Here is a 13,803-nt window from a genome sequence, read left to right as displayed (position 1 = left end):
TACGGAAATGCGTGTGTACCTGAGCAGATTGTTAATTCTGCAATTATTCTGAGGGCAGTACTACCCCATTCTCTTTCAGTGGTTTTACAGATGAACACTGGACAACTTTGCTGGGTACCTCCCACAAACATTCCAAACTTCATTGCTTTCAAAACTGGAATGTGGCAAGGAAAAGAGAATGATTTAACTTTGTCTGATTTGGCACACCAAAGTAGCCTCACAAACATCACAACACTTGTGCATAGCTGCATGGCTATGCAGCTGCTTTTTTTGTTAAAATTAAAAGAATTCTCCACAGTTATTTGGGCATTTAAAAGTATTCCTCTCCAACAAAATTAATAGATAAACCATTCAGCTGGTCACCGAGGTCAGCAAAATGTAGGATACAACTTCCCTTCCTCTAGTTATGGCCCATAGAATGAGGCCCCTCTACTCACACCCCAAGGTGAAATTGTGAAGATGGGAAAGAAAAGTCAACAAACTGATTCTGCAGGTGGAAGCTACTCCCAATACTTGTCATATACTAGAGCTACAGCCCTTGGCAGGAATGGTATAGAAGGGGATGCTGAAGGCTAACCCTGAAGTGTGCAGGCCAGCAACCCATCTGAATGGTCTCCTCATTTGATTTAAGATTGTCTGTTTAAAGTGCTGCCCCTGTTCAGTAGTTCCTTGGTGGATGATGGATATTCCAACATAATCATGGAAAAGAGGATGCCAGTGGTCATGCTAGCTGGCAGTGATAAGAACTGTATCAGAACACATCTGAAGAACACAAAGTTGGGGAAGGCCGCTTTAAAATAAAGAAAGGAGGAGGTCGTTCCTAGTTGTTTGTTTTCAGTTTTCCACAGCGCTACATATCTTATTGTCCTTCCTCTGCACACATCTGGCTTTTGGTTGCTTGGTTGAAAGCATCTGCACACATACAGAGCGTGAGAGAACTGCACGATTTTTGTTCACTGAATTTATTTACTCTATAACTGAAGGAGCATGCTGCTATGGCTGTTGGGCGTTTCTTCTTTAGGTCAATTACTGGTGAATAGTCCAGGATAGCTGGAGGATTGTGGAGCCAAACCTTAGGCCTGGTCTCCTAATATTTGAGAATCTCTTAAATGAAATACCCTTCAGAACATGGAGAAGGTGACACACTTCCAGTTGTGTGTGTGTGTGAATGCTTGCATGTAAAATACCAATAGGCAGTGTCAAGAGTGAAAAAACCACCCTTTGAGTTTCCATTGGGAATGTACAGTCAAAAGAACATTTACAGTTTATTCAGACCTACAGGAAATACATACAGCATGTAGGCAGTCCCTGAAGAGGCTGCAGTGATGGAGTCTGTGAAAGGAACTTTTATAGCCTATCAGTTACATACGGTTTGGAGAATGGGTAGGGGGTCAGGTGGAGAATCATGTGCACAGTATGCTAGAGGCATATTAGAATTTTTTAAAAAGTGATTGAATGGAGTTAAGACAACACAATATAGAAAGCATCTTCAGGACAGGTAAACAGTTAACATATCTAAGAGTGTACCTCCAAAGGACTCTCTATGGTGCACATGGGAAGCAAGAAAGATCAGGAATCCCATCTTAGTCGAAAGCTGTTCTTACAGTGTCAGGCTTTTAAGCAGCCCTATTCCTGCAAAGTGTTTGCTCATTTTGTCCTGACAGCGGTTTGGAGAGAGGCAGGTCATGCTCAATTGACTGGTGGTGAAACACTTCGGAATGCAGGATTTGTTTCTGAAGACTCGATGTGGTCTAGTGGATCTGCTCCTGTGAGGAAGCACCTCTTGGCATCCTTGCAAGTTTATAGGCAAAAGAAGTATTACAGATAATATAAGTTTCCTCTTTAACCAAAGGAGTTGAAACCGGTAGGGTAGACCCTGAATTAATCAGGGAAGTGAGGCATATTCGGTAACAGGAGTTGTGCCTTTGCACCTATGGTGAGTTTTAATTTCCAAAGTTAACCATGAACTCAAAGCTCAACGATCTGCAGAAACACTTTTTCTTGTCCCCGCCCCTGTGTAAATTGTATTGTGTTTATATATACCCTCTTTCCACTTTGAATCACTGCCCCTGTGTAAATTGTATTGTGTTTATATATACCCTCTTTCCACTTTGAATCACTTCCCCTCTTCTCCTCCCTTACTCCAGTTTCACGCAAAAAACTCTTGGCAGTAGCTGGGAAATGCTGGGAATTTAAAATCCATTACGACCTGGGATGTGGCGGCAGCAGGCTGTGGGGGAAGAGGGGCGAGGCCTGGCAAGGAAAAGGAGTCAGTTCCTCTGCCGCAGATGAGCACATTGGGAGGCAGATGGGAAGTACGCCCCACCCTCGCGCCCGCAGCCAACCCTGGCCGCAAAAGTTGGGAGAGCCAGAACTCTCCCCCAGGAAGACAGCGCACGGCAGCTTGAGGCATAAAAAGCTGGGCTCCCCTTGCACAGGCGCTAGCCTCTCACAGCGCTTTCAGCATCAGAGCTCTCCCGGCTTTTGCAAGCCAGTGCTCACCAATGGGAATGGTGCTCCTGCAGATACTCCTCTTATCCCAGGCTCTCGGCCGCTGGGTCTACGGTGCAGGTAAGTGCAGAGGCGTTGCGCTCCAAGGGTGCTTCCAGACCGAGCGTGAAACCGTTCCAAACCCTGTTTCTTTCCTTAACGAGGTTTTTTTTGGTAAGAAAAAGGCTGGAAGGCACAGCCAGAAAGACATCTTCATCAGCTGATCGCCTATCAAATTCTGGGAATGAGACGCGGTGATTGCACAGTGAGCACTGTGTTTGGAAGCACCCTCTGGTGCAGCTGGCTTAAAATACCTGCTAACGAGGTCCGGCAAGGTAAGGGTGGGCATGCCGAGTTGCTAGGAGTAGCAGGTATGCTTGGTCTGTATGACTACCTCTTCTTCCATCTCAACCGGTCTGATCTTTAAAAATATCTGCAAACACCCTTCCATGTGTACTTCTTCAGAGATCCTCTACAAGGACAGGCGCTCAGTTTATGGCATGTGCTCCCTTGAAGTAATTTGCCTGGTGTCAACAATGTTATCATTTAGGTGCCAGGCAAACTTGTCCTTATTTATTAGGCATTTGAATAGATTTTACTGACTTACCTGAGCAAGCTTTATGTGGCAATCCTAAACATGATTGCTAGGGAGTAAACCCCACTGAACACAATGGGATTTACTTCTGAGTAAATGTGCATACAACTAGGCTTCTAATCTCATTTTTTCAAGCCTTGTGAAAAAATGTATATATGCTGTATATCACCCCTAAACTCTGAGATGACAGAATGGTATAAAGAAGTTTTAAATAAATAGAGCAAGGGTGTTATGTAATTAAAAAAAAAAATCAGGATAGTGGAAATTTGGAAAGCCTAGTGATGATTTCTAAGTGAGGCTTAAATGAAAACAGCTTCATGTCTTGCAAAACTACCATCCAACACACAGAGCTGCAAATGGGAACCACAAATCAAATTCTGTCTCATGTTTTTATATTCTGTTATGGAACAGCTCCTCTTGCTCCACCAAGGCAAACTTGCCCAATCCGTGCTTTTTTTAAAAAACAGACTCTCCAGAGTTGTTACACAGTGAAATTAGAAATAGGTTCTGTGGAGGACTGGCTTTCTGAAATAAGTAAGAATCTCTTAAAATAAGACACATGTACAAGAAGTTTCAGTGAATCCCAAGGAAAAATCCACTCACTGATCTTCCCATGACTGCAGATGGGCCTTCTATGCTTCTACTCTTCCTTATTCCTTGCATACAAATACCGGGTGCTGACAGTCTCCATTTGGCTGAGTGCTACTCTCAATCTTGAATGCAGCTTTTACTTTATTAAGAACTTGAGTTAGCACTGTGACCTATAAGGCAGCTTCTCTACAATGCTGTGACAGGCTAGGCCAGGCCAGGCCAGGCATCTTTTCCTCTACTTCCTACAAGAACCTGCCTTTGAAGGATGGAAGGCAGATCAGGCAAAGAAGGAATGGTTAGAGAGTGGCCATGTTTATGCAGCAGTTTAAGTCAGTAACCCTGGCTTATGAAAAAATTATGAATGAACTGCGCACACTTTTCATTCCTTCACTTCTCTCTTCATGTGAACAAGTAAACAGGTTAGGAAAGGGAGAGCTTCATGGTAAAGCTGAACTTTGGATGATTTATTATGCTTAACTAAGGATTTCTAAGCCGACTTCTAACAAGGCTGGCTGACAATCTTGGCTTGAATGCAATAAACATAATGCTAGGTTTTGGCATAATAAAAAGCTCGCTTTCCTGCTTTGTTTACCCACAAAGTTGTAATGATAGAGTATATAGATTTGTGTGTCTCCCTCTGTATAAAGCAGTTGGTAACCTGAAGAGTTGTTCTATAGTCTTGTAGTCCAAAGATGTGTAAGCTGTCATACAAGAGGTTTGGAGATTCTCATAAGAATAAAGTTATATATTAGGCAATTCCTTATCCCATGAGTCAGTTTCTGGACTCAAATGTTATGCTGAGCCAGAAGCGGAGAATGAGGAGTGCATTGGATTAACTGGTAGCAGGTCCTTTGCCAAATGCATTTGTGGAAAGATCTGTCATCACAAAAACCTGATGAAGAACACCATTGATGGTGGGGATTTGTATAAGTCTCCATGAACTTACAGGAGCATTCCACTGGAGAGGGTTAGCATCCTGCTCAACTATTACTAGGAAGATCCATCAGAGCTAATGTACCTGTATTTGAGGACTTGCTGCAGTGTAGCACCAGCCATTCAGAAGCCAAGATGAAAATACTGTTTAGACAAGATAGCAGATCCCCACTCGTGCTGGGTTCAGATGTCACAACCAACTGTGCCTGGCATAGGTAATTAAGGGAAATCAGCTGGCATCCACATGGGTGGTTAACAACTCGCCATGGATAATGAACCATGCTTGTATTGTGTGAGATGGTACCTCTGTTGCTCTTGTCTTGCCTAGTCTCTGGCCACCATTGTCATGCAGACCCTGACAATAGGGATGAAAGGGCTATTGTCTTTCTTTACCTTTCTTTTAGCCCATATGTACAAGATGCTCCATAATGTATGGCAGGGATGGGTGGCTCTACACAGCCCTCAAAGGCTTTAATCTCACCCCTGCACTAGCAATCCTGCTTGGGCTTATTGGGAGAAGGGCAAGGATAAGGCATCTTTTCCCGTGTTCCAGATTGAGAGTATATTTGAGTGCACAAAGTCACAGTCCAAGCAACACTGCATGTAGCCCCTGGGGTCAAAAAACTGCTCACTACTTGTAGAGCCACAGGGCATGGCTCTTGCAGTGTAGAGACAGGTGCTCCTGCAAGCAGCAGAGCTGAATCTCTTTCTACCATGGAACATCATCGTGAGCATATAAAAACCTGGCATATTGGAGAGAATGTTTAAGATTCCATTCTGGCCCCTCAGGTCTCTACCATGATGGCTTCCATTACGATCCCTGTGCTTACCTGGCTAGCTATTAAGGCCATGCTCTAGTGGAAGGGTGGGCAAGTTGGAGGCCCAAACATCTGGAGGTCCACAACTCCTATCATCCCTCATCATTGGCTTCATTAGCTGGGACAGGTGGGAAATGTAGGCCAAAGCATTTGGAGGGACATAAGTTGCCCAACCTTAGTCTAGTGACCATGGTATAATGGTAAACTTTGCATTACAGGAGCTTACCATCGGAGAGTTCCAAAATACAGGCAGATGTGTTGATCTTTATCAATAAACTAGTTCTAGCAGTTTGTATCTCCATCAGGAAAGCCGTTCTGTAATGTCAACAGGTCTAAATTGCCCATTCAAGCTCAAGTCGCCCCTGAAATAATTTTACATTGCAGAGAACAATATACTGTTGCAGGAAAAATCTGTTTCCACCTTGGTAATTTGGGGATTTAAGCTAAGCTCAGAGGGAACAAGGGGTCTGAGTAGGGCAGCAGATGACATCAGCATCCCTGCCAATAATTTGTTTATAAGATTTATATCCCACCTTTTTCTTGGAAAGAACTCAAACAGGCTTACATCATTCTCCTCCTGCTCTCAATCCCCACAACAACAACCCTGTCAGGTAGGCTGGGCTGAGAGTCTGTGACTGGCTCAAAGTCACCCAGTTGGCTCCATGGCTGAGTGGGGACGAGAACCCAGATTGCCTGAGTCCCAGTCCGGCAACCTTAACCACTACACCATCCCTGCAAACCTGGCTCTGTTATACCACTGCTAGTGACTCTATTTTGGGAAGACTATTTACCTCTTTCTCAAAGGCAAACAATGGCCTGTGATTTAGCAAGACACTGATTTCAGACTAACCCGAAGTATCTCAGCATAGCTCTTACTGGTTTGATCATACAGCTTATCTTAGAAATGAGAAGTCAAAAGGATGTCTCACTACTTTTACTGTTTTTAATGTACATGGTGGGAAATTGGGGCAGCGAACACCCTTGCAATCTGCCTTCTAAAGCAACCACCTCATCATGCTTCACAGTAAGACCAGCCCTATGATAATATGAGGCTGGTATTTAACAAAGGCTGACAGGTCAGCGTGTGACTGTCTGTAAGTGGCTTCTTATTTCTTCTGAGGTGGATAAGTTAGCAATTTTTTTCTCCTATTAGTTGCCCTTTTTTCCTTTTGCATTGGAGCAAAAGGAGTTACGAGGTGTCAAAGGGGCCTCGGGAAAGGGTGGTCCCTGCCTGTGTGGAATACAATGGGAGGGCAGCCAGCCAAGCAGTGCCACAATCAATGCTGCAGACAGGAAAACATCTCTTGGGAGGAAAACCCAGCAGGGAACTTCTTCCTGAGTATGCCATGCTTCCTCTGGTAACAGCCTACTTGTTTGTGGGTGCTCCTGTGAACAAAGGAGAGGGAGGCCTGGATAATGCAAAAATACCTTGCTGCCATTCCCCTTTCAGCCCTATTTAAAGGTATGGGATGGCAAGAGTTTGGGGAGGGCACCATCAGTCATTCGGGGTAGCCACAGAGTGCATCTCTTTTAAACATGTGGTTTCTGCTTCATTTTCTTCCTCCTTGTTCTGCTTTTTCTCACAGAATTTCATGACTTCACCATGGTACAGCTTGCCTACTTTCCAGAAAGAATGTCAGCTGACATTTTTGGGAATGCCACTCTGGATGGGACACTCACCCACAGCCTGAAGTACCACAATGGCCAATTCAATGTGAGTCAGCTGTTTCCACTGGAGTCCTCGGACCTCTGGGAGCAGAGGAAGGAAAGCTTGCTTGAATACCTAAATATCTTCAAGGATTTGGTCTCCATCATTGCTCGTGAAAGGAAAATACTATGTGAGTAAAAGGCAGGGAGCCGGATGGTAATAGCTAAAGTTGTCATAGAAACTGGCTTACTGCTTAGGAAGATGTACTGCTATACACTAGTGTCTGGAAAATAGTGTGGCCGACTAAGGCTCAGGGATTTGCAAGAGGGGGGAAAACTATGATGCCTTTTAACCAATGGTCAGATTTAGCAACCTGTACCTGTGTAGATAGGGACTGCAGGTGGCGCAGTGGTTTAAACCGCTGTGCTGCTGGGCTGGTTGATCGAAAGGTTGCCGGGTCGAATCTGCACAACGGGGTGAGTTCCTGTTGCTCAGTCCCAACTCCTGCCAACCTTGCAGTTCGAAAGCATGCAAATGCAAGTAGGTAAAAAGGTACCACCTCGGTGGGAAGGTAACAGCGTTCTGTGCACCTTGGTGTTTAGTCATGCCGGCCACATGGCCACGGAGACTGTCTGTGGACAAATGCTGGCTCCCTCGGCTAGGAAATGGAGATGAGCACCACCCCCTAGAGTCAGGCATGACGACTTGATGTCAAGGGGAAACCTTTACCTTTACCTTTACCCTTACCCATGTAGATATTGATGGATTGCAACTCCTTCATACCTCACCTTTGGCCATGCTGGCAAAGGATGATGGGAAATATGGTCCAACATGATCTTGAAGGTTGCAAATTGCCCACTGCATGCCCTATAGAATTACAACCAGGGCAGTAATTGCACTGAGTTTAGAAGAACATGGTACTAGTTCCATGTCTACCAGGTGCTGAGAACTGAGTGCTGTCTCATGACTACCAGTAGCAGCATTGTAGTTTTGTTACAGGGCTTTTTGCTTATTCACGGGCATAGGAGCTGTGCAGACAGACCAAGGGCACAGCTTCTTCCCATGGTCTCCTTTTCGCACCAATACCACCAAATACGAATTGGCTCCATGATCAACACTTACGCATATGATAGGAACAGAGTTGAGTTACTGGGGCTAGTCTCTAGCATGAAGTTAGGTTATTAATTCTTATAATAAAACATAGTATCCCTATTTTAAGAGGTACTGGCCTTCCCAGCTCTGTTAGCTCAGATCCTCTAACCGGAGACTGGAGGAATGGAACCTGAGAAGTTGCTTAGGGAAAAAGGATGCCCTGCCCCCTGGACAATAAGTCCATTGTCTTGATAGCTGTAATGAAAATAAAACCAGCTAGCGTATATTTGTGCATTTGTGTTGTATCCCTAGGTGTACACTATGAACCATTAAAACACTTCATTTTGCTTCATCTATAGTGAAGCAATCGATCACCATCCCTACAAGAGTGGGTTGTTTAATGGGTAAAGAGGGGAGACTGGATTGCCTACAGCAGGACCTCTGTGGAGCTGGCCATGCTGATAGAAACATGAAATTCTGTGCTCCTCTCGGCATAAAGAAAAAGGATTTTTGCCACCGCTGAAAGAAGCAGCCGTTTCTCCCAGCACGGTCTGTGTCTCTGGTTTTGCTTAATGTCTGTGCAGGGTGCCACACAGAGCTACTCAGCCGCTGCATGCAATCCAAATGTTATCTCAGTGTATCTCACCTTGGAAATAACAAGAAGATTCCTTCAGAGAGTAGAGCTTGAGGGCCATGCTCACTCCAGGGGGAGCAACCTGTATCTTTACATGCCAGATTGGTGAGTCTAGTGGGTTGGTTAGGTATATGCTGATCTTAGGCAATTCCTGCTTCACTTGTCAAATAAGGCCACTTCTCCTTACAGATGAATTCAGGGTTAACAAGAGATTACTTGCTAAAGAAATCAAGATATTGCACAGCGCAAGGGTACAGTGCAAGGCTTACTTAGTGGTAAAGCTGGGATGGTATTGCACAAATGCATAGTTTTAGTCGAGCAGACCCAATTCTTGAATACCATAAAAGGCAGATCAGATTTCAGACTGTGAACAAACACTGAAAACCAAGTCTCTGTAGCTGTCTGTAGGCATTTATCTAAATAGACATAGTATATAGATGGAATGGGGATATTCACACATGCCCTCTCCCCAACAGTCCCCCCAGTGCAGGTGGACTCTTTTTAAAAGTTTCAATTATTCAGAGCAGAGGTTTGAAAAGAGTTTTTGAGCACATTTACTCTGAGAGACCTGCAGCCTCCAGCTCAGGGTTAGGGCAGTGGTAGGGTCTACTGGAGGGGAAGCAATGCTTTCTGTTGGACAGCACCGCTCTGCCTTCATTTCTTTTTCAGGTGTAGGGGTTTTTTAAGGGGTACATCTAAAAATATTCAGTGGGAATTCAGTAAGATTGCTAGCTAAAAGCTTATCATATTGTAGAGAGACACTTTTGAGAGTGTCAGCAGTTCTTAATATGGGAATGGGAAAAATGCTATTTTTTTGAGATGATGAAACAGGGACAGCTTGACATCTTACATCATACATGTGTGAGAGATACAGGGGACATCTTTCTAATACATCCTCATTGGTTGCAGACCCCCTACATGTGCATTGTAATACTGGTTGCCAGCTCTTTGCGAATGGCAGTAACAGCTTCTATGAGGTTTTGCTCAATGGGATGGAGTTCCTGAGATTCCATGCAAGCAACCACACCTGGGTTCCTTTGGAAAACTCCGCCAGGGCCAGATATACATGTAACAAGCTGAATGAATTTCCCCAGAGCACCGTCAGCCTTCAGCTCTTCCTGCAAGAAACATGCATCAACTTAATAAAAACTCACATTGAAATGAAAGAAGCCTCAACTGGTATGTGAAATCATGGTTATACAATATCTGAGAAGCAAACCTCCTTTGCCCTGGGCAATGAGTCCAAACAACCTTGATGTCAGTCAATGGAAAACCTTATCCAGATTCCCATAAGCAAGAATATTTATCATATGCAGTGCTCACACTTCAGAACCCATATTGGAAATGAGTGCAGAAATCTACCCCTTAAGCACCAAGTTCCATTGCTTTCATTGGTGGATGGGTGGGGAAAGCATCTAATCCTCATCACAGTAAAAACCCTCCCCCAATAGTTTCAGAAGGTGGTGGGGCACGTTACATAGACTTTCCAGTGGTCAGTCCTTCAGAATCCTCCATCTTTAATTCTAACAACAAATTTATGCCAGTATGTGCACTGTTCACTTTGGCATCCAATCTTTCTTGGCATAGAGAATAACATGGCTGCACACCAGTCAACAGAAATTTACTTTTAGCATTCTCTGCCTTGCAAGACAAATATACGATCCCCTGCTGAGGGATTGGTTGAAATGGTCTCACTGGAAACACAAAGCCACTTCAGTCATATAGTGTTCCCTGTGAACAAATCATCAGACACAAATCCCTTTTTCCAAGCAAGCCTAAATTTGCAGCACTTTTGCTAGAGATATGGCACTAGTCCAGCCTCAGAGATCTAAAAGATCTCAATCCTGCATTCACCCACTGAAGATATAGAAAGGTTCTCAAATCAACTCTTTTTGCCTTGCAGGGAAACAGAAAGGACGCGTTCATGCTCCGCTGGTGCTAGGAATCAGCATTGGTGCCCTTGCTCTAATAGGCCTAGCTGTTTGCATCTTCTTATGCACTGGTGGGAAGAGATAGCAATACATATCATCACATTATGTGGACCAGGTGGTGAGTCAAACCGAAATGAAGAAAATGATGCAGACCCTTTCATCTGTGACTGACTTCTTGGAGAAGAAAAGCATCCGTATGAACTTGTATGCCTTATCTCATAGCTAACTATGAGCACCAGTAAGGCCACTAGGGTCTTTTTATTTTCCAACAGGACAAGTGACATCTCCGCTCAGCTGTTACTATAATACATAGTACTTGGAGGTGCTGTTGAAGACATCCCAGAAACTTCAGCCAAGACACAGCTGTGAGAATTCTGAGACCAGCTGTTATGACCATAGCACACTGTTCTTCTCTTGCCTGGACTGGCTTCCATTCATTTTTGGGCCCAATTCAAAGCACTGGTTTTGACTAATAATGCTTTACACTGTGTGGGATCTTGGTACCTGATGGACTGCCTCCTCCCACATGTACCAACCTGTGTTTTAAGGTAACCCATGGAAGCCCTTCTTTGTCCCCCTTATTCTGAGGCACAGAGGCTTTCCCTCTCCCCACTTAGGGATGGTCTCCCTGAAGAATCTCAACTGCTACCCACATTACCTTACTGCCTTTTCAGTGCCAGGCTAAGACTTTTCTGTTCTCTCAGGTACTTTAGCCTTTGTTTAAACTAAGGAGAGATGGGCAATATGTGGTCCTCCAGATGTCAGTGGACTGCAACTCCCATCAGCCCTAGATGGCACACCAATAGTGAGTCTATGAGAACTGCAGTCTTAACATATGGAGGACCAGACATGTTACACTCTGCATTGAAGATCTACTGCTTTCGTCTCTGGTGTGAGGCTTTCTCTCCTCTACTTCATGTTGTGTTTAGTTATTTTATCATGCTGTGCTAGTATATGTCCATCTGGCTTTATGGTGTGCTTTTAGATTTTATTTTGCAATCTTTCATTTTATTATATTGTTTTAAATTGTGCTGTACAACACCTAGAGAAATCTGTTTATGAGGTGTCTAACAAATATTTACATGCTTCACTCAATGGAAATCGGACAAACACCAAAGCATAGCATAAAAAGAATTAACATGCATGGACCTCTTCTACCTCTCGTCAGCCCACCACCCCACACTTTTCTGATGATGCTTCCCGAAAGTGAGAATTACAGCTACTATTTAGTTCATTTGAACAGCATGAAATGTACTGAGATGGGATTTATCCATGGTTATACAAATGGAATTTAATGCCACACAGTGTGGCATTACTGGGTCAGTCAAATTAACAAATATGCCTGTCAGCTGCTATTAAATAGGCTGCCCAAATGGAATTTCTGATCCTCTGAGACAGCTGAATAGAAGTTTTGTGGAGAAGGAAACAGTGAGGGGGGATCATTGCTTTGATGGTCCATTTGTGGACTTCCTGGAAGCATCTGGCTTACCACTGAAAAAACAGAATGATGGATTACATAAATTTAGTCCTACAGGGATGTTCTTATGACCCTGGATCTAGAGAGGGGCATTGCATTATTGATTCCTAGACTTTAGAAAAGGCATCACTAAGGTAATATCGTAGAGGATTTAGTGAGGCAGGTATTACCTAAAGTAACCTATTACACTTCAGCAGATCTTTGATGCCTCTTGTTACATCTCCAATACCCTATTCTCTTCCTTCTACCGCCATCTATAGCATTAAATGTACAATGACAAGTTTCAACAAAGACAAATCTAACATCTCAAAAATATCTTCCAATGGGACTTTAAGGGGATTCAGGAGAAACAAGGATGTCAGCTTTAAAGTAAATCAAGCCAAGATAGAACTAATCTTCTCATAGACGCTACTACTGTGCATCTCATTTAAGTGTATCTTTTCCAGAAATCAGGATCCAATTACCCTTTATAAACATCCTTGAGACTACAGTAGTATGTTTTGAAACAGTATTTGGAAATGTCATATACTTTATCCTTTCAAGAAGCTAACAACTGAACAACCACTTCAGTGGTTTCTTGCACATTATTCACTGATGCTCTGAAGAACTTTTGAAAATTCAGTTAAGTTTTTCTGTTAATACCCAAAATTACTTTCTGCAGAATAGGAGGCATGTTGCTTTCAGCTTTGAGGTGGCAGGGGTGCTTAAAAAGCAATCTTTGAAAGTCTTTTTTGCTGTTGGTGGAGGTCTGTTTCATTATACATCAAAGCTTCTAAAAACTTTTATTATTAAGGGGAGGAAGGAAACTGGCTTTCCGCATGTATCAAACACTGACTATTTTGATTAAAAACATTCTAACTTATAAACAGTTTGTGGGCATTTTTCCAACACTAGTCTGTCACTAGTTCACTAGCTCACTCTAGTGGCTTCTTTCATAACTTAGGGAAGTAACTTCATTGCCTGGTATTTCAGATAGCATTAGCAGCTACCAATACAGCATTTTCATCTTTAACACAGAAAAGAAGCAACATTTCACTCTGATCACTAACCAGTGGGAGAAGGGATCCAAAAAGAAAAACTCCAGCTAACTTTTCATTAAAGAAGATATAAGCACTATTGCAACACATATAAAACTCCTTGTAAAACATATTTTGCTGTGTACATTACCCAAGATACTGTTTGGGTAAGGAAAAATTGCATACCCTCCTAATCAGTGTACTTTGCATGACTGTATGGGAAATCAAGTCCTGAAAGCCTTGCTAAGGCATGGGACTTATGGGCCATGTGCGAGACTGTGTTGCATGTAAGTCAGTTTCTGCAAAAGTACAATACCATGCATTTGATAGAAAACATATGGGGAACCCCAAGGTTTCCTGGTATCTGTGTCTCCATTTTGCATTTTATGTAACATAATTGTTACATAGTAAATGAGTTGGTGCCAAGGTTCCTGGCTTAATCAGTTGCATAAAATGTAAAGACAGAATTATATTGAACCACAGGCTAGGGAAGAAGTCATATAGTTTGATTCAAAGAAATAGGGGAAAAGCAGCAGCTATTGCCTGAAAATAGAGTTAATGGTACATTTGTTTTAGCT

The 13,803-nt window shown here is 43.2% G+C and overlaps 1 protein-coding gene across 1 annotated transcript; it reads left to right on the top strand.

The window, feature by feature from the left end:
• Positions 1-2,347: 2,347 nt before the first annotated feature.
• On the top strand, positions 2,348-13,075 carry LOC123025575 (endothelial protein C receptor-like). Its single transcript, XM_044434408.1, has 4 exons — positions 2,348-2,571; positions 7,014-7,265; positions 9,711-9,980; positions 10,705-13,075. The coding sequence occupies exons 1-4, from the start codon at positions 2,505-2,507 to the stop codon at positions 10,815-10,817; spliced, it is 702 nt and encodes a 233-aa protein (XP_044290343.1). The 5' UTR covers positions 2,348-2,504; the 3' UTR covers positions 10,818-13,075.
• The last annotated feature ends 728 nt before the right edge of the window (positions 13,076-13,803 follow it).

The sequence above is a fragment of the Varanus komodoensis genome, unplaced genomic scaffold (genome assembly GCF_004798865.1).
Source record: "Varanus komodoensis strain SLA01 unplaced genomic scaffold, ASM479886v1 scaffold1, whole genome shotgun sequence".
Lineage (NCBI taxonomy): Eukaryota > Metazoa > Chordata > Lepidosauria > Squamata > Varanidae > Varanus > Varanus komodoensis.
This window is presented reverse-complemented; position numbering and strand designations above follow the sequence as displayed.

What these genes read in the sequence shown, in the direction of transcription:
- LOC123025575 (XM_044434408.1), top strand. Translation starts at nt 2,505, where the DNA reads ATGGGAATGGTGCTCCTGCAGATACTCCTCTTATCCCAGGCTCTCGGC. An exon ending in CCGCTGGGTCTACGGTGCAG is followed by an intron (nt 2,572 to 7,013) that starts GTAAGTGCAGAG and finishes TTTTTCTCACAG; the next exon opens with AATTTCATGACTTCACCATG. An exon ending in TCGTGAAAGGAAAATACTAT is followed by an intron (nt 7,266 to 9,710) that starts GTGAGTAAAAGG and finishes CATTGGTTGCAG; the next exon opens with ACCCCCTACATGTGCATTGT.